Below are 20,859 nucleotides of genomic sequence, written 5' to 3'. Positions count from 1 at the left end.
GTAAAAAATGCCATTTAATGAACCTGTCTGCTGAAGCTGTCCCCTGCCTGTCAGAGGTGTCAGCTAGTGACAAGCGCTGGGGACGGCCGCCTCCAGTCACAGACAGGCCTGCCAGCTGGAGACTTCGGCCCCAATCTAATCACGCCACCAGGAAGGTACTGGCGCTCTGCTCTTGGTCTGTCACGCTCATGGCTGGGGAGTAGCGAGGGGGTGGGTGGAGGGGTCTGGTATGGGCGACAAGCACAGCCTTTTGTTTCCACACAGGTCCCTCCACGCAGGCTCATTAGGAGCTACAGGCGCATGCGCTAATCTGCCAGCTGCAGGGAGATATACCTCTCCTGCATAATAGCCATAATGCAATTTAACATCTCAGTCCTCTCTTTCCTTTTTTTTGCCTCCTCCCCATTCCAGGATTTGACAGAGGGCAGGCTGAATTCTGCCTGTAGAACATTACAGATGGAAAACGGAAAAATGTTGTGACAGATGAGATGAGAAGAGGCACAGGTGACACCAGTGTTTAGGCTGAAACTCATATATAATAATGTGCAGATGCTCAAATGGAGCACATCATACTTAAAAGCGATAGGAAGCCACTTTATTCGCAGAAATAGATTCTAATCATATGTGACTTCTGAATAGCTTTAACCCCATATTGACTGAGACAATATGACAGGTGTTATTAATAAATCTAACGAAGCATTTTCTTTAAAACCTGATGCAATTTTCTCCCATATGGAACAACACAATCCCGTCCCCCACATTTATACCAAAACAGGAAAATATTAATATTTAGTGAGACCTCTAAGCCAGCATGACTGATATATTTATATGAGAGTTTATATGACACTCTGACAACCTGGTATCACAGCACCTCCGCTGCATTCTTCTCAGATTTGTCTAATAGGCTTCCAATATAAAGCCTCACAACTGCATGGTCCCAGGCGGCCGTAGAGAACAGTGAAGTGGAAGAATAAGGGGTGAATATGAGAGGCCGTTTCATTTTGAGTGATATGACTACCCCCCCAGGAGTGAGTGGGATGGATTTCACACATGGCAATTTGGAGGATCAGCACACACAGTGTATACTGTATTCAATGGCTGACCCCAGGCAATATGGGCCAATTGTGTGAAGAGGTTGAGAACTCAGGAGAAGACATAGAGAAAGCATAAACCCTGGCAAAAGCAAGAGCAGAGAGCAACTCTCAGCTAGGGAGAACATCATCAGCCACAGACACCTTGGTAAACTGGGTCATAAAAATATATTTATAGATATGTTAGAAAAGCAAAACAAAAGTGTCAAATCAGAGCTAGGAAAGAAGACAACTAACTAAGGTCTAGATGTTGTCGGCCTGCTAACAGCCGCAGAGATTTCTTAGTCTGCCTTGATAGAACAGGGTTGAATCCATTCTCAGACAAATTTTAAAAATGACTTAAAAATCACAGAATAAGCAGTTAATATAAAGTAGCTTCAGCGCTGTTCACAATCTAATGTGTAATTATCAGAAATACAGAGGCATTTTCTCCAGAAAGAAATGATCAGGATAATTTTATTTTGAGAAAGTTTTTATGACATATTAAACAAACTGTGGATAGCATATGGATACATACCAATAGAGGTAATTTTATTACTTAGGTAAACTGACCTTTAATAGAAAATGTCTTCTCTCTGCAAATGACTCCGTGTGTATAACACACACTGTGCAATGTATTTGAAAAAACCTAACTATGGCAAATGATATCATAAAGCCATAATGGCAGAAATTTTAGCTTATGACCACAATGTGCCAAATCCACACTTTTACTGTAGCTTTAGAAAATACTTATTTACTGTATTCCTGAGCATTAAAGTATGCTTCTCATCTTAACTACCAACGTGACAACTGTTTCGAAGTTTATAAGTACAAAATGTGAAAGATTTAACCAGATTATATTTTTTTCCAAAAATAAAAAATAAAAAAATAAAAAAATCAGGCTTCTAACTGCTTCTTCTTTGAGATACCCATATCTCAACTTCAATAAAGTAGCAGTCTCCTAATGCAGGTACTGGTGGAAAACAAGATACAGATTTACATAATCAGTGTCACTATACATTTGGGTGGTAGCTGGAGTGTGGCAAGATGACACAGCTCCAGTGCTCTGGCAAGACCAGTGGGATAAAGGAGATGAATATGCATTAAATATGCTGGCAGTTCACTGCCCCAAATGTCCAGCCAAGTTTGTCAATAACATTTATGTCAGGGATGGGATTTCATGCACATTAGCAGGGCCTGCAGCACTGTCTTCATGTCCGCCACGGTGGGACAGGTGGGTGGAGCAATTTCCCCAAGTATGCAATTTTTTCTTAGAGAATCAAAGCTCTTTAAGCATTCTTTATCTTTCTGTGTTAAAATATAAAACCTCAGTTACTCAGACGTATGGTTCCCTACAGCGATAATACACAAAGTCTGGCATCAAGCCATGATATGCCTGCTGAAGGTTTCTGCGAGGTTAGAGGAAACAATCCAAAACAAAAATCATTTGCTTGAGGACCTCACAAACACAGCAGGAAAATGCATATTTAATAATGTTACGTATGAGCACATTTTATATATTTTTTATTTTTAACGCATCATTCACACACACCTTATAGTTAATGTAGAGGGATGTCTGTGCTGCAGGCATATACAAGAATATACACAAAAACTTACATTTGTACCTTTCACTACTAGAGCAATGTGTAATAGAGTAGTATTCTGGCAGTAAATGTTCACTTAATAGCAAAAATACACTGGGTATAAAATCAAAAAGTACGTGATAAATTGGACCACTTTATCAGATTCAACACACAACGCAATGGTTTCATTTAAAAGTGAAGTTTGCTCAATGTTTGATGTTGAAGATGTTGTGACAAGTCTGTTCCACTCAACATAGTAAATAATGTGGCTTTTTTTTTTACCGACCACATCCAAACGGGGACAGATTAGCTGGCTTTGTTTGAGTGGTAAATTATGGCTGTTTTGTTGAAAACTTTAATATCGAAGTGCAGATTTTCACGTGTTTGTAACAGTGTTCCTAAGGAACTTCACAATTAGAGAAGAAATGCCCATTATTTATTCCTGCCTGTTTCAAGTGAAAGCTTAATTATTATTGCAAGTAAAATATATCCAGTGAGTGAACAAGTGAATATGAGAACACAACAGATATATACACATTTGGAGATGCTCAGGTGCTGACCCGCCCACAGCCCGTGTTGGGCTTGTTACTCAAAAACTGTTATAAGTTACTCGTTACCCTATTCAAAATTAATATGATCGTTCACTTATTATATTTCACTTATACACTTATATTATTTTTTAAAAGGGTTATACGTTAGAGACGAAAGTGGAAATGGACAACAATTCATCCAGTATTATACTACTGTAATGACTTACTTTGTTACTAGTGACGTGTTACGGCCCAACAATGCCCACAGTCACATCCATGCACATACAGTACATGAACACACTAAGTGAGCACATCATCCAGATAAACAGCTTGAAGATGCCTTCACTAAGGAGCTTGAGAGAAGGGATGCAGTCATTTGGTATGGGGTCTTTTCAGCAAGCTTTTCCTAATGGGACTTTTTCAGGGACTTGTCAGCCTTAAGATGACTGAAATCTTCCTGGCCTGGGTACCACATTCCTCTGGCTGCCACTGCAAATGCCAAGCTGATCGCTTTAAATCCCAGTTTCTTTTTTTTTTTTTTCCAAGCGTTTTTTTCAGTAGTGTGTGGGAGGGATGGGAGCTCAAAGCAAGACAGAGGAAAAAAAAAAGAATGAGACAAGGATGGAGAGGCAGAGAGACAGAGGAGGAGAGGGACAGAAAACGCAAGTGTTTAGACGAGAAGGCCTGATGAGCAATGAGCGTGCCTCACTCGTCCTCAATTAATCTTGTCTTTCTACCTTTGCTTTGGTGCTTCCCTCAGCACCAAGGTAATAACGACACCCTCATCCATTATCCTTTTATCCCCGTTATAAACTGGGAATTGCTTAATAATATGTTACAGATTTGTCCTCCTTCGTATAATTCTTTCTGTCATTCGCAGTATATCATCTGGAAAACACACAGCCCCCTTTTTGCTGGACGCTCTTTGAAGATTATGGTGGGTGACACCTTCGGGATGCAGCCAGAATCTAGAGCATCATTTTCTCAGGCATAAACCTGAATTACCCTGACTTATCTGTCATTGCCAAAAGCACAACAAGCCATTCAGGGCCAAAGCAAAGGTGGAACAGGTTCTTATCGGCTTCTCTGTACGAGAGGGCTTGTAAATTTATGCTAATGAGGGCCTTTGTCATCCAGGCTCACCCCTTGGGGCTGAACGGGGCTTGCAGGGAATGATAATCTGGCTGTTGAGTGCACTAGATAATTTGTACTTTATCCTCGTGTAATTATATAGTTTAAATCTTTTTACCAATGCTAATCCTTCAACATAAGGAAGTGTCTTAACCGTGTCTAGGGTTCTTAGCGGCACTAGTTAGTACGCAACCGACTCTCATAAAATCACGTAGGAGGAGTGCAGCATTGATATAATTTCTCTGACTTTCTGTAGCCTGTGTTATGAATCCTCATATCATTTGTTATCCACCTTAGCAGGCAGGCAGGCAATCAAGCTAGCAGCCTGGGGGTAAAGGAGACAACTCAGAAAAGGCGAAACACTGTTAACACTGCTGATGAAGCCCTAGCTTTTTTTGTAAAGACAAAGACAAAGGAGACCAGGGATTGGGACTGAAAGAAGTAAAAGTAAGTGCAATAAGGTGGCTTTGCAAAGCTTTTAGGTGTCTCTGGTGTCCAGAGGGACTTCGGGCCATCTTGTATGCCTGCCAAAGCAGACAGCCCCTGACATTCTACTTGGCATGCTATAATTTGACTAATTACACTGGATTAGACCATATTATTGCAAGCTGTTTTCTCCAGGGTCGCTGACCCACCCAGTGTGTCCCTTGCTAGTTTCCTCTAATCTGGTGTACACAAAAGATACACAAGAAAAAATATACTCTTTGTTTCTTGAAATTATAAAACAATGAACATGTATTTATATCCCTGACATTATTTTTATAGTGGGGGAGAATGTCTTACAAAGCATCCGCAGCAAAAGAAGCTTGGAGATACAGCCTGCACTTTCCTGAGGCTCACAGGATCACAGGATTCTTTGATAACAAACTGAATCTTTTTCCTGTTTTATCTCTGTAGGAAAAGAAAAACAAAATAAAGACTTTCATGAATCTCACAGAGGTGCTACAGTTCACAAAACAGTTTTTACACAGGCAGACGGGGTGTGGGGAGACTGAGGAGGGTCTTCACATACTGACAACAGGATTGCAGATTTTCATTTTTATCCTACTTTTATTTAAGCGAAATGTAATGAAATTGAAGTGATGAGCCACTGTTTGTGTGTGGCTTGATCACACAAATGTTTTTTTTAAATATACGACAAATGCAAATTCATAAATGAGTAAATTAAATGCTAAGAAAACAGAAAGAGACTTATATAAAAGGAGGGAAACGTCCCCACATTTGCATTTGCAAATAAACAAAATGAAAGGGGGGAAATGAGCCATACAATATGTGTGTTTTAATACAAGTGCTCTCCCAATTGTACCAAATCAATTTGAGTTTCTCACAATGGAGAGGCAGCTTCACTGTTTGTATGTGCTCCTCTGCCTTGAACACGGTGTAATAATAGTCTTAAACCAGGCGTTATAAAGACAGAATACCAAAGAGGCTTACAGCCTTGGTTTCATGAAACATTTAGGCAAAAGTTCCAAGGGCTGAGGATGATGAAAGAAGGTAAGCTTGAAAATGGGCTTCTGGGATCCACAGCCCTTATTGTACAGAAGTCACATCAAATTAATACTGAGGGCCATTTGCAGCCTTTCTTCTCCTGAGCTTTTCAGAACGGATTAAGCTATGAAAACTCAGAAATTACTAAAGCACCTATTAGGCATTATGCTTACCCTTTCTTCTATTTCCCTTTGAAAGTCACTGAATGTGCTTCACTTCACTCGATGTTTGCCCACTTAAAAGAATAGCAAATTTATAAAATGTGTCATATAGAATGTTTACTTCCACTCATGCTATAAGAAACACATCTTGCATGTTTGCCTATATACTCAATTAACACAATTTGCTATTCTATTATTTATCATATTGTGGATGTGTACATTATAGAAAACAACTTTGTTGTAGCTTGGTGTCAAAACAGTATTTATGCAGTTTAATAAAAGACTCAGTGATCTTCCACACTGATGAAAGGATAATATTGCTGGAGTTTTCGCCTCTATACCCCTCTTCACTCTCTCAAGGCTTCCTCTAAGAAGCACAAGGAGTGCGTGAATTGTAATTATGGCCCCTAACAGGATTCAGGAGCACCCAAACGATGGCACTTGAGAAGCAGGTCGTGTGGAGTTAAACGGCTGTCAGACACTCAAAGCTTCGCAGCATGTGAACAAACACACAAAGGCTGGATGTGTCCACTTCTAGGGCCCTCCTACCCACTATGCGTCTCATACAGAGAGATTAAAGATCAGCCAAGGCCCCTTTAAAGATCCATATAGCCTCCATTTTTACCCTCAATCCAAATTTCAAGAATGGTTACGTTACCAACAAGGAGTACAAATGAGTGACAACTAGTAGGACTTATGCTTGATCTTGATCATAATAAATTAAATATTTGGCAAAAGTTAAGGCTAATGAGACAAGTATGTGAGAGTGGGAGATTAGGTAATTGGTACCACCTGAGAAACAAATCTAACCACAGTATCAGATTTTCTCTAACCGGCCTCACTCTGAGAATAATAGAAATGATCATCTGTGCTGCTCAGGCGGTTTTAGTGATTTACCGGGGCACAAGACCCCTGGCTACACATTAAAGAGAGCAACCTTCAGTTAGGCCCTATGCAACTTCAGCGCTATCCTGCTCCCCAAAGAACCCAAAAGAAACCCACCTTCAGCGTGAAGTCCTTATGCATGACCCTTATTAAACTCCTAATTGGATTGAGGGCCGCTAAGAAAAAAAAATTCTACATTATTCATTCAGCTGAGATTTTCTTCAGCATTCCTTCCAGTAGTTTGCGTCTTTAACAATAACATTCAAAATAAAGAAAACTTTTTTCTCTTTCCAAACACAACCAGATTTTCCAAAAATGGGAGTTTAGACAATACCTTTTTCACCTTTTCTTTTAAGGCAAAGCGCTATTTGATTTTCACAGGGTGCAAGTGACAGGCTGAAACAAAGCCCGGCACTGGCCATTGTGTAGCCTTTCACTGCTGTAATGGTCTTAAACTGGCTACAAGCAGGGCCCTATTCAGTGGTGACCAGGCTGCTCAGCTTTTTTCTCCATATCCAAGACAAACTCTGCTCTAAGCAAAAACTCGAGGTCAACTCATGAGTGAATGTTGGACTTCACTGAGTCTCATACTATCAGTGCCTATAGGTTTTCAACACATTTAAACTAATTATAGAGAATAAATAGTGCCATAACAAAAACATCAATCAAGTTCATTACGGAAAATAGCATAATGACAATAATTACAATAATATCTCATTAAGAAAGAGAATGAGAGACACGGGAGAATTAATAGCAGACAGGTGTACAACACACTGCAATTATGGAACCTGAAATTAGTTCACTGCCTCGGGGCGAACAGAAGAGAAAGGGAAGGTTGTAAGTGAGGGTGTGTGTACGTGTGTTTGTGTGTAGTGGGTTTGGGGGGGTTGATTTTAAGACTGGGAGTAGGACTGATAGAGAGAGGCTCACTGACAAAAAAAGGAATTGCAAATAAGCAAACAAAAATGTCTTAAATGTGTAAATTAGGGAGAAAAATAAGAGGGAAAAGCAGCTTTTCCCGGCAGACTGGTGCTTCAGATGAGAAGGGAGCAGCGAAACGTGATCAAGGGGAGCCGTGGAGCGGTGCGGCAGGCGTCAAGATGAGCACTCAGCCAGCGAGTGGCAGCTTCTCCTTTTCCAGTCAATCATTCATTACAGAGCCAAGTGCTGTGGAGGAGTGCCTCCACTTTTTGACCTATCATATTACTGCCTCTGTAAACTCCTAATCCGCCCTTCGTTAGATGGTGTCAACAGCAGACATGCTCTCACCCTGCCGCGGAACTTCCTGCTCAGACACCTCCCAAGCCCTCCAAGACCAGAGAATTGACAGTCTAATAAAATCGTTTGAAATTTAACAGGGTAGAACAGCGCAACTTTATCCAGCTTTTTTTTTTTGGCGATTTCATCCACCTTTTTGACTCTCATTACCGTGAGTCTACAAAATTCACTTAATAACTAGTTACTTTTGTTTACCATCATATCCGGGTCCCTAGTAAGCAACACTAGGAAAGTCTGACTTTAACTATTCAATCTTTTATTGACTGGCCTGCCTGGTTTTTCGCCTTGGGGCTGTTCCTGAGCAGGTGAAAGCCTGGAGGCAGGAACCTGCACATCAGCACTTCTTCGTCCATCATGACTCTTTCATGGGGAGCCTGTCTCCTGAGCTTCTCTAATAGAGCCCAGTGAGATGACTACTATAATGAGTCCAACAGATGAAAGCCCAGCAGGACAAAACAACGTTCAGCTACATCTCCACACAAAACACACACACACACAGCGAGAGAGAGAGAGAGAGAGAGACACCAATCAGAGACTTGCTGTGTGAATGTTGTTATTTAGGTAAACAAAAGAATCAGATGCAGGCTGGAGAAAAGGAAAACAGATGAAGCATCTGTGTTTTGGCAGAACTCCAAAAACTAGTTCTGGACTGGGTGAATATGTCATGCTGATCACAAACAACAGAAAGCAATCTAACAATCAAGTTCATCACAAGCATGTGCAAACATATCACACACCAAACTGTCCTCTGTTAACATAAATTGAGCTCCCCCCTTTCATAAACAAACACACACACACACACACACACACACAGGTTAATGTAAGGTCCCAATTTAAGCTGACAGATGCCATATAGAAGATACTGAAGGAAACTACCAGTGTATGATAGTCCTGAGTTTAGCTGAATGTGACACTGTCACAACAAAAGCTATTACACATGAGTAAAAGCCAACAAAGTTAATGCACTTCATTTTCTAATGCCATATAACACACTAGTGAGGCTCTTGAAATACCCCACCTTATTGGAAATATATATGTAAATGTGTGAGACAAACTTTGTCATGGTCGAGACACACCTACCTCATAACACGGCTTAAGGGATGTTAATTACCGTATAAAAAAAGCAATTGGCATCCTGCCCCATATGTCCTACTTTTTCAGTGAGGAAGATGGAAATGAGGTGGGGTAGATTTGATTGTGACATGCTCTCCGTCTGTGCTCCACATTGTGTGGCTTTGCCAGTAACAGGCTAATATTCAGCACAGTTCACCACCACCAGAACTAATGAAAGTAGACAAAATGTCTCTGCTGCCATCTTTGTCTAGCATCCGCTCAGGGTGAGCCTCCCTCTTTCCCTCCTTTCCTTTTCACCTCCCCTCTTTCCCCTCACTCTTGAAGGGAGGGTGACAGCGGCATAAAATGGTGGCGAGCAAATGTGCCTTCCATGTGGCAGCACTGGTGGGGGTGACAGGCCAGGCTGAGGCCGGCATGATCCGCAGTGTATGGTTGTTTTCTTTGAACAAGCTAGATGGTCGCCATGCAGGATCAGGGCCGAGCAGATGAGGCAACAGTACTTGCAGACAAAGCAGCTCAATACATATCAAGAAACAGCCCACCCATCCCTAACAGAAAATACTGAGGTCTTCAAAAATGTAAACTTGGTTTGTGTAGTCTTTTCCAGCTAACAATCATTTATACTTTAAGGTTAGACAAAGGCTACGGAAATACTACATGTTGTAAAGTACTAATTGCCTTGTGATAAACTTGATAAAATTATGGGCTACATTTGTAAACCTACGTGGCTTTATGTAAGATATAGATTGCTTAAATATCACTTAAAGTATATGCATCTGTGAATAAAGCAGCTGAACAGAGCAAAATGCCTTCATCTAGGAATGTGTGTTAGAGTCGGTCATGAAGTTGTTAGTTAACCCCGAGCTCAGAGGATGATGAAGCTAAGGCATAAATCACAGAGTGAAACAAGGCAGACTCCTTCGATTCATTAATGGAAATGATCTGTCAATATGCTGGAGTCAATTCACACGTGTCAGCTGGGCTCAGCACACAATAGGCAAGCCAACTTATGAACTCCCAGCACCACTCCACCGAGTCCATAAAACAACTGGCAACGCCGCTGGGGAGCACCCCGAGACACCACCCTCTTGCACAGACCACCAGATGACACAGATGGGGCGAAACCAAACAAAGACGAGACTGCCTTTGTACAAAGAGGGACCCCTTTCAAAAGCCATTCATGCAACAAATTGGGGAAATCTGGCCATGCAACACTCTGGGTTTGCTCTTTTATTAGCGAGAGCCTTACGTCACAGTAAGTGAAATCAGATTTATGACTCCCTGCTACAAAGGTGGTTAAAAATCAACCACACTTTAGAACACAAACTATTTTTAAAGACATGTAAACCAACAAAGGTTTAGTTATGTTAAGTAGGAATGGGCTGTTATTTTCTACATAAGCCACAATAACACTTTGCTCTCTTGTGCAATAATGACCAAAACATCAACTGAAGAAAAGTTAATAAGGAAAACTTCACTGAAGGGCAATGCTGATCCAGGCTTGGATGTCCTATCTTCCAGAGATGATGGATTCTTGGACTAAATATAGAACTGACTTTGCAAACGTGATAAATGTTTACGTTCAAATTGTCTTGACAAGCTTGCAAAAAAATATCAGTTAACCGTAGATTTTATATTTTGTTTACTGTATTAGTTAAAGCAGCAGATGCTTCCTTGCAGTCACAAAGATGACTATTAATATCAGTCATAGGTACCCCAGAAGATACCTCCATTTTATAGAAGCTCTAAACAGCATCCAGCGTGGGTGCGTTTGAAGGCAACCCATCAGTTATAGAGGTTTGTTTCCATGTAGATCATTAAATATGTGCACACAAGCTTTCTCTTATTAGGCCCTCTGCATTTTTCTTTTCTTGTTCTTCCTCAGCTGCACACCCGTGCTGCTGCAGCAATCTGCATAGAGAGGCATTTGTCATCATTAGCCCTGCTCTGACAGTTGCCACCCCGCACCTCAGATCTCTAGGACTGGCAATTATGAACCCTTCATCCCTTATTTAGGCAACATTGCCTAATTTCATCACAGGCCTTACCAGCAAGATTTGATTACCAACAGCCCCAAACTTAGAATACACCACCAATTCTTTCATTTGCTATGTTTTGTGCATCAATGTACTCCCACTCTTAGATCACATGACATGTGGAACAGAACAGTGTTTGCTTAATCGGAGATTTAAAATTACTTGCCAGACAAGGACTGCAAAGAGGATTGCAGATGAGCATCATGGGGTCAGTGGGCAGATGATTACAGCGCCCACCTTTGCAAAGTAGACATCTCTCAGACATTAAGATTAATCACACTGCTGCTGTTGAATGGTTGTCTTTTACAACAGACCAGGTGGATCTACTTGGTGGGCATTTAGATGTCTTTAATTATAAAAAAAATTAAAATAAAGAACTGCATATTTGCAAATAAGCTAGTCAATTCTTTGAGAGCAATCTGAGACTTAACCAATTTGTAGGACACACAAGGTGAACAAAGTAATAACAAAGCAGCACCAATCCTGTTTAAGTTCTCTGCACACACAACGTTTAGCATTGTCATGCAAAGAAAAATACAATGCTAAACGATGTGCTAATAAAACGAGTGAAAAGCTCTGCACCAGCACTTTCACTGCTAGCTGCATTACTTGTGCAGGAAAAATAGCAGTAAACACTATGTAAATCTGTATTTTTCTTTTTGTGAAGAAAATCTGAAATTTTCTGGATTGTTATTTTGGCAAACAAAACTGAATAATACTCATGCTAAATTCATGCAAATACATGCATGTAATTTATCACGAAGCCTGACAAGCGTAGCATATTGTGGAGGGGAGGGGTGAAGAGCCAAATGAAGCTGAGACAATCAATTAAGTTTCATAATTTACACTTTTGTCCAGACCTGCTTCTTTAAAATTTCCTTCATGTTGATATGTCTGTGTGTACAGATGCTACTGATATGGTTGATGGCAAATTGAGCCTGTTGCGTCAATCACTAGAGGGTGTCTGAGAGCCTCTGGCTATGTGGTTCTGGCTTCTTACAAGGTGGTTGCTAGTACACAACAGAGGAAAAAAAAACAAATGAATGGACACCATCCAAAGGGGGGTCCTCAGTGAGGCCCCAAGCCCTAAAATTAACTGGCCTCCTACAGAGAGACCATATTGCTTGGAATAATAATTTTTCAATATGAAAAATCCCAATGACAATTTCATTTTATGTCAAATAAAATTATAGAAAATGTGTCAAAGTGAGTGGCTATACCCATGAGATTAAAGTATATTTTTCCACACAGTTTGAGATCCAATATTGATGTCACATCTCTGAAGTGTCACTGTCACCATTAATCTGATTTATATAGAAATATGTCATCTTATTAAGTCCACTTTGACTAATCTGAACATTTGCTTGGGAGCTAGCTGGTAAACTCGCTTAGAGTCTATATGACGCGGGATTCATTTGTACAAACTAAATGACCCCAGAAATGTAATAAAAAATAAAAAGCCAACGTCAGATCTTATTTGTTCTTGCATAACAAGATTATTAAAATAATTAAACATAATCCCTAATTGTGTTGTCTGTTAGACTGCTGGTCATAAAGGGTTTTGATCCAGCTTTAAATCTTACGCTTGCATAATGTCACTGATTATTTTGTTAAAGGTCACTAGATAATAAAGAAAACTGAATTTCTGCACATAGTTAAAATAACAATCCTCAAATATTCTACTCACCTATATGTTAATACATGTCTTATAAATGCATATCTTGATATATAAATAAATTCAAGTTAAAAAAAGTCCATAAAGCTTTGACGATTAAAAACAAACATGCATTTCATATTAACACTGAAAACTCTGAAATCGCTCAAAGACTGAGTGGTGCTGTCAAAGAACAATTTTAACAATTAAAGAAGTACCATTGACCCTGTGCCCAGCCAAGTTAACAGGACGATGAGTCTTGCAAGAAGAAAGAAAAATGGAGGAGAAAAAAATGAATAAGTGTAGAGGCATGCTCTGAAGACAAAGAGGCCTTCAAAACAGGGTCACATGCTGATCCAAAATTAGGGGAAGTAGAAGTCATTGTATTGATTTACACAATCATGCATGCATTTTCCGGGTCAGTAATAGGCCTGGGCTGGAATCACAGTCCCATATATCACACTGGAGGGCCTCCAAGAGCCTGGTGGGATGGTGAATGAGGCAACAAAGCCTGCAATGTTGTAATGGTAAAGATATGGGTAAGAAGATTGGATTGTCTTAGGACAAACCTGACAACTGCTGGAGTCTTGGGACTGCAGAGCAGGTTGAGTTACTTTGAGATCTGTGCACCCACATGCTTTAGATTAGTAGGTGATAATCTCAATGAAATCCCCCCCCCCCACACACACACACACATCCTGCTTCCATCTTGCATACAGAGGGCCAAAGGCTGGAGCACCAACTCAAGAGGTGCGACTGAATTTGGAGATATTCGACACTGGAGCAAGGTTGCCTAAAAAGTGAAGCTAGTCTGGTTTCAATAAAAGGAAAGTACCTGCTGGGCTACAGACAGTGGGAGAGAGAGAGTGAGAGAAACAACTATCAAAGCCTCAGAGGGGAAGAGGCTTTTAGCTACCTCTCACCACATGAAACTCTTCCATAATGTCATCCATATCTTCCAGAAATAGGAATATATTTTTAGGGGTTGTGAAATGTAATTTAATCTTAAATGTGATAATACCTAGAATTAATCTCTACAGACCTAATTCCAAAATGAGGTAATTTTGAAATGACCCCAGGTACAGACTTCTATTATCTCCTAAAGGTGCGTATCCACATATTAATATCTGTAATTTCTGCCTGGTAACAGGTAAATGAATGCAGGCCCTGGCAATAAGCTACTCGCAGTGGGTCCATGACAAGCTGAGATGACAACGGGAGTCACCCATCTATCGAGATCCTTCCCGCACACACGCCGCCTCCCGCTCAGCCGCATCCATGTAGTGAGAGTCAGAGCTGACGAGCGGTGCTGTGCCCTCATAATGTCTGGTCGTATGCACTTCTGACTAGAGCAGAGATGAGTGTAAATGCCTTTGTGTTTCTTATCTGATCGGTGCAGCATTATCTTTTTGAAGCCCTCTTCAAAGCATGCACTGTACCTTGGGAGATGAAGTGCCAGTGCAATGATGTCAGCCAGAGAGGGTTTTGTTTGGATGCGAGATCTCTTTATTGTGAATCAATGTCTGTATCAGAGCAACATGGCTCTTTCTAAAACATCACACTGTTACAAGGAGAATAAATGGTTTTAATCATAAGAAATAACAACAATTAAAGTTTTTTAAAAGTTTAGTTTTCTTTTTTTTTTTTACTTCAACTTGAAACTATAAGATTTTTGCTGTTATTGTTTTATTTTGTTGCTGCAACTTTGACGTTGGAAGAAAATACATATTTTTAGTCTTATCAATAACAGATACTTAAATGCCAACGTAGGCTATATTATTGTCTTTATTTCAATAATGTAATTAGCCCAGATTTATTAAAATATAAACAACCAAAAGTTCACACGCGTTTTCCTAACAAAAGACAAAAATCAGAGATCGACACATTCACTCTTTTTTTCCAGTGAACTTCAAAGTTTAGTAAACACAATCATTTACTTTTCATATTTGACAAACGTAATAAACACACGTACGTTGAGCTCACGTTTATTCTAACAATGTACAGTAATTACATGACAAAAAATACATGGAGCGAGGAATCGTTTCCCAACACATGACAGGTTGTTGCCGAACAACGTTTTGCTATAAAAAAAGCAAAACAAATAACAGTCGCCTACATGTATCACAGCCACGATAATGAATGTGTCAAATATAATGCCAGTGTTAAACATAATTAGCGAAATACCTTTCTCATCTTTCAGAAAAGGCTTACACTTTTTCCAGAGTGCTCTACAAACGTAACCAATTGTAAAATTTCCAATTTAAAAAATATATTTTAACTCTTTAAAAACACAACATGCCAATAATACAAACATCCTTAACAAACTATGAATACATTTTGCATAAAAATCCCTAACTTACTTCATTGTAATTCTAATTCAACCGATGTGCCTTATATGTAAGAAATCTGATCCGGTATGCTGTAGAAAAAGAAATATTTAAATTATATGGTTTAATGTTTTATTACCCAAGTACATAAATACTTTAACAATTCTAAATCCACCTACTGTTTCATATGTTACAATGAAGCGGACTGAAAAAAAAAAAAACCTCAGCGAAGTCCAATGTTAGAAAGTAAAAATGTTGTTTTTTTTTTCCTTCTCTCCGTAGGTGTACTTCCGCTCCTCGATATACTACTAGTACCTGTACTTTTTACTTGTATATATCACCCGGGAATGAATTTGTTTTCGATAAACTGAGATGCGGTGACGCATCGGATAGCGATTGGACATCACGGGTTCAACTCCTCCCTTATAATAAAGAGTGTCTGTGTGTCCCTGTTGTAAAACACAGCAACACCGGGCGTCTGCGTCAAGAGTGCACACTCCACTCTGCGCAATTACGCGGACTCCTTGCTGGCACAGTGATCAGACAAAAAGCAAAACAGGCGTTTTTACGGCTACTGAACCTCACACGGATAAAATGGACTTTTAATCAGGCCATTCTGATCACTTAGAGGACTTGCTCGGAGCACTTCAATGCAGTTTACGATACAACAGCTGTGAATGTTATGAGATCAGTATTACGCATGTGCGCTGAGCACAGCTCTGAATAGTTGTGTTATAAATAGATTTTTTCTTTTTAAATAGCTTTCTTTCTTCTCTAAAATTGGCTCCCGTACAAACAGCCGCGTTGGATCCCTCGGCTTATTGCGAGACTCCGGTCTATAACCCGGATCTCTGCCCTAATATGATAGCCGCCCAGGCAAAGTTGGTGTATCACCTCAACAAATACTACAACGAGAAATGCCAGTCTCGAAAAGCAGCCATCTCCAAGACCATCCGGGAGGTGTGCAAGGTGGTTTCGGATGTCCTGAAGGAGGTTGAGGTGCAGGAGCCCCGTTTCATCAGCTCACTCAGCGAGATGGATAATCGGTTCGAGGGACTGGAAGTCATTTCGCCCACCGAGTTCGAAGTTGTGCTCTATCTGAATCAGATGGGTGTATTCAACTTTGTGGACGACGGGTCTCTGCCGGGCTGCGCCGTGCTCAAGCTCAGCGACGGCCGCAAGAGGAGCATGTCTCTGTGGGTTGAATTCATCACAGCCTCCGGTTACCTCTCGGCGCGCAAGATCCGGTCGAGATTTCAGACACTAGTGGCACAGGCAGTGGATAAATGCAGCTACAGAGATGTTGTCAAAATGGTCGCTGACACAAGTGAGGTGAAGTTGCGTATCAGAGACAGATATGTGGTGCAAATCACGCCAGCTTTCAAGTGCACTGGGATCTGGCCACGAAGCGCTGCGCATTGGCCTCTCCCTCACATCCCCTGGCCAGGACCTAACAGAGTGGCAGAAGTCAAAGCGGAAGGTTTCAATCTTTTATCCAAAGAGTGCTACTCCCTGAACGGCAAGCAGAGCTCGGCAGAGAGCGACGCCTGGGTCTTGCAGTTCGCTGAGGCCGAGAACCGGCTCCTCCTGGGTGGATGCAGAAAGAAATGCTTGTCAGTCCTCAAAGCGTTGCGCGACCGTCACCTCGAACTGCCTGGACAACCGCTTAACAACTACCACATGAAAACGTTGGTTTCCTACGAGTGTGAGAAGCATCCCAGGGAGTCGGACTGGGATGAGAATTGTCTCGGCGACCGCCTGAACGGGATACTATTGCAGCTTATTTCGTGTTTGCAGTGCAGAAGGTGCCCGCATTATTTCCTGCCCAATTTAGACCTGTTTCAAGGAAAACCGCACTCTGCTCTAGAGAACGCAGCCAAACAGACTTGGCGACTGGCAAGAGAAATATTGACCAACCCCAAAAGCTTGGAGAAACTTTGAGGTAAAACACGTTAGTTCACCTCATCTTAAAATGTTGTGATGAAGAGGCTTAACAGGCTAATAAACGGACAGAAAATATTGCCAACCAATTTGCAAAGTCTTGTGAAATGTGACTGTCCTCTGTTGTTAAAACTGTTTAGGCCTAATTGAATTTGATTTTTTATGACAGCTTAGTTTGCAGTTTTTCCCGTGCACCCTTTGGCGGTGTCAATATTTTAGGAGCACGTTCAAATTATTGGCTAAACCAAGAGGTCATTTCCACAGTGGCTTCTTCTTTTCTCCGTCACACACAGTTGCCTAAAATCCTACATTTACGTAAATGCTTTAAAATAAAGCCCCGTGACAAACTTTGGGACAAAACAAAACACACAACTGTACATTTTATACTGTAAATTACATTCATAGATTGTGATTCAAGTGGTCTGAAATTGTGAATGTTGTTCTGTGACACGTAAATAGGATCCACCTGTTTAAATCTACTTCTGAAGTTTTTCTTTATCTGGTAGAAACGTTATTAATTTATACTTGCATCAGTGGTCGTCTGATTCATCTGTTTCAATGGACATTTTCTAATTTTTGAAAGTTTACATTTTGATGGTAGGCGTAGCCTACAACATTTGTTACAATAAGAACATTCCATCAAATTACTTGAATTATTATTTAAAGTACTCGAACATTTCTTGGTTGTTTTACATGCTTAGGCCTACATCATAAAAAATGAAAATGAAAACATATATATAGTATTATATATTACAGTTTAATTGAAAAAAAAATGCACTTGAAATACACTGGATTATAACATCTGTGATCTGATTTTTTTATTTCTGTCTTTGATCTAATTTAAAGAGCTAATAAAACGAGCTGTTTTATATTTGTGTCCCATTATGGTTTTATTATTATACATTTATATATTTATTATAACATGTGTTTTTGGGCAGTAGCAGAGTAGGGCTAATGCCATGCAACAATAAATATAATGAGATTTTCTATTTCGGGTCACTGGCTCTTGCAGAAATCTTGTTCACTTTAAAAAATAAAACTGGGAAATATAAAACAAGAATTTTAAAATCATTTAACATACATAGCATTTAAAAAAAAAATGAAAGAACGATAACTCCAGATAACTGTTTGACTTTTGTAAGCCCCTGCGCAAGATTTATTATTATTTTAAAATTTGTTTGTATCCAAATACCTTGGCATGACTTTATAATCTGACAACACTGTTTGATGAATCTGAGCAAATAGGATTCAATAAATATTTACATAATTCAATTAATACTACAGCGAGTTTAAACACCCAACATAAAAAGTTAAAAATCCGGCAACAAATCGTTATTAAATAAAAAAGGAAGAAAGAAAAAAATAGTAAAACACAGCAGAGACACTTCTGAAAACTCAACCTGTGCGTATCCGTTTTTTAATGTATAAACAACAGTGCATTTTAAATATAGTTGATTTTTAATAGACCTATTTGTCGGTCAGTTAAAATATAAACACACACACACACACACACACACACACACACACACACACATCGGAAAAACCACCGCGTTAAACTCGGGCTGCACTCTTGCTTGCAGGCTACTTACCTTTGGGTCGACCTTTTTGAAGGCAGGGTCATCCTCGTCCACCTCGAAGTAGATTTCTGTGGTGGTGATGGACAGAGTCCCCCGGGCCACCAGGACAGGGGCAACAAGCTGAGCCGGGCTGCTCAGGACCACTGGGCCTGTAGAGTGTAGAGGGGTCAACCACATACTGAATCGTGTTTTTGTTTGTTTGTTTGTTTCAAAAACGATATTATATTTATTATATGGCTGTGAAATAAAGCAGGGTCTGGGTTAATTCTGTGTACCTAATCAATGCGATTACAGCGGACTCCATCAAGTCAGCGGCCTGTTTAACTACTGTCGGTTACTGGCTACACGGGTTCAGGCCTACATACGTTTAGTGAAATACAAGTAAATTATTATAATAATGCGTGTCACGATTGCTCCGTGGAAGTTTTCATTTCCACGTCTTTATTGTTCGTGTCTTAAAATAAAAACGCAGAATAGGTTACAGTGGATTAATGAGGCCTATAAATACACAGAGGCGGGATCTAAACGCTGGACTTATTTGTACCTGTTTGTAAACCACTGATGCAGACATGACAAAAACCTTTTGTGATCTCATCGGATCATAACGCCTCCACCATCATTATAAAGAAAACAAAAACGGGTTTGCTGACATTACATAGATTGAACGAGTTTCTTACTTCACCCAAGGTCACACCGTCATGCGTTTATTGCAGTACAAGTCTAAAATGTAAAGTTACTCCAGTTATAATTACAGCTGCTTTGAATGAGGTTGTCTGTAAGTGGGTTATTTTGTTAACAATAATAATAAAACTAGCTTTTCAAGCCCAAATAACTGTCCTGACTTTAAAGGTGGGTTTGTTACCCTGATCAGCTGATCGTGATCACATCTTTATTTCAGTCTCCTCCCTCCCTCTCCTCCTCCATGTTCTCAGATCAGTGTCGCTGTGGAGCACAGTTACAGTCGTTTGTCTGCTCTCAAACGAAACCCCTCGAAATCACGATATTTATCGATCCCTTAAACTCCAAAGAGCCACTTTAATGTCTCATCAATCTTAATCTACGTTCCTCGGCCAATTATGGCCGATAGTGTTACAGAAATACAAGCGGATTTCGGTCTCAACTCCCAGAGCGCCCCTTCATCGCTCTTACAGGCTGCACAGTCAAACCGCCCTGGATTTTTTTCCTCTCTGTGTTGCTCGGTCAGGTCCATTATTGGTGATCCTATCTGCTGATCCTATCAGTTCAGGCGCTACACGGTGCTTACAAGCTTCATATAAAGAGTAAATACTTGCAGTAACCTCAGCCTGTTTTGCTACATTTTAGATAAGGTTTGGTGTATGTATAAAAACAGACAAAGTAAAAAAAAACTATTCAAGTAGTATTTATGTATTATTATAATTAATATTACTATTATTAGTGCCAATTGACCCTTGTAGCACAAATTGTTGCAGCTACAATAAAGTAGTTCGTAGTTATGCTCCCTCAGCTCCTCACTCATATGCCAATCCACCTCTTACTTAAAATAACACTTGGATGCACTGTATTGTGTCTCTGAAGGAAGTAAAAGACACTAGCCTGAAGCATTAAGCTGCAGTATCCATTGCTCATAGAGAAAAGAGAGGATTAGGTTTTAATCCCCTCAGGGATCCTTCAATAATTAGGCTATATGGCTTTAAATGTTTACATGAGAATAATGAAATTAGGGGTATGTTACACAGGATGACTAGTGCGTGCAGGCGAAAGCAAGGAATACCAGTCTGTTGGGTTTCTCTTTTAACGAAATTGCAAATATTTGTCAAATGACAAGCCAATTTAATGAAGTGATGAAAAGTCTCATTTTGGTGTGGTGGGAGTTTGGGAGAGCTGCTGAGAAGATGGGTATATTATTACCCACAACCCATCCACTGGACTGCAGCTTTGATTAGACTCAATGCTTCTTTTTTCCCCCCGTACAACTGGAAGTGGGTTATATACACACCTGAGCACTATATTTCACTTGCAAACATGGACATGTTGACCTATGGCACATATATGCACATATGCACAGCTGGGGCCGTTATGCCTAGCAACTGAGGGGTAGTGCCTTGCTGTTTGAGTGAAGCAATTTTTTTCCACAGCATGAAT

At 40.2% G+C, this 20,859-nt stretch overlaps 2 protein-coding genes across 12 annotated transcripts in view; one reads left to right on the top strand and one right to left on the bottom strand.

Annotated features, from left to right (window-relative positions):
- The window catches only part of nbeab (neurobeachin b), a 178,041-nt gene that overhangs the window by 36,000 nt on the left and 121,182 nt on the right, over nt 1–20,859 (bottom strand). For 10 of the 11 annotated variants that reach the window (XR_010914581.1, XR_010914580.1, XM_067506601.1 and 7 more), the window contains one exon: nt 18,748–18,884. Coding sequence is in view for 8 of the 11 variants with exons in the window: in XM_067506601.1 (XP_067362702.1) it covers nt 18,748–18,884 (137 nt within the window). In the remaining 3 variants the exon portion in view is untranslated. Of the gene's footprint in view, nt 1–15,396; nt 15,580–18,747; nt 18,885–20,859 lie in introns of those variants that run through there. The other variant, XM_067506600.1, reaches the window with a different exon arrangement.
- On the top strand, nt 15,679–18,029 carry mab21l1 (mab-21-like 1). The gene has a single exon (XM_067506608.1). The coding sequence runs from the start codon at nt 16,079–16,081 to the stop codon at nt 17,156–17,158; it is 1,080 nt and encodes a 359-aa protein (XP_067362709.1). The 5' UTR covers nt 15,679–16,078; the 3' UTR covers nt 17,159–18,029.

This window comes from Channa argus, chromosome 6 (genome assembly GCF_033026475.1).
Source record: "Channa argus isolate prfri chromosome 6, Channa argus male v1.0, whole genome shotgun sequence".
NCBI lineage: Eukaryota > Metazoa > Chordata > Actinopteri > Anabantiformes > Channidae > Channa > Channa argus.
This window is presented reverse-complemented; position numbering and strand designations above follow the sequence as displayed.

What these genes read in the sequence shown, in the direction of transcription:
- mab21l1 (XM_067506608.1), top strand. Translation starts at nt 16,079, where the DNA reads ATGATAGCCGCCCAGGCAAAGTTGGTGTATCACCTCAACAAATACTAC.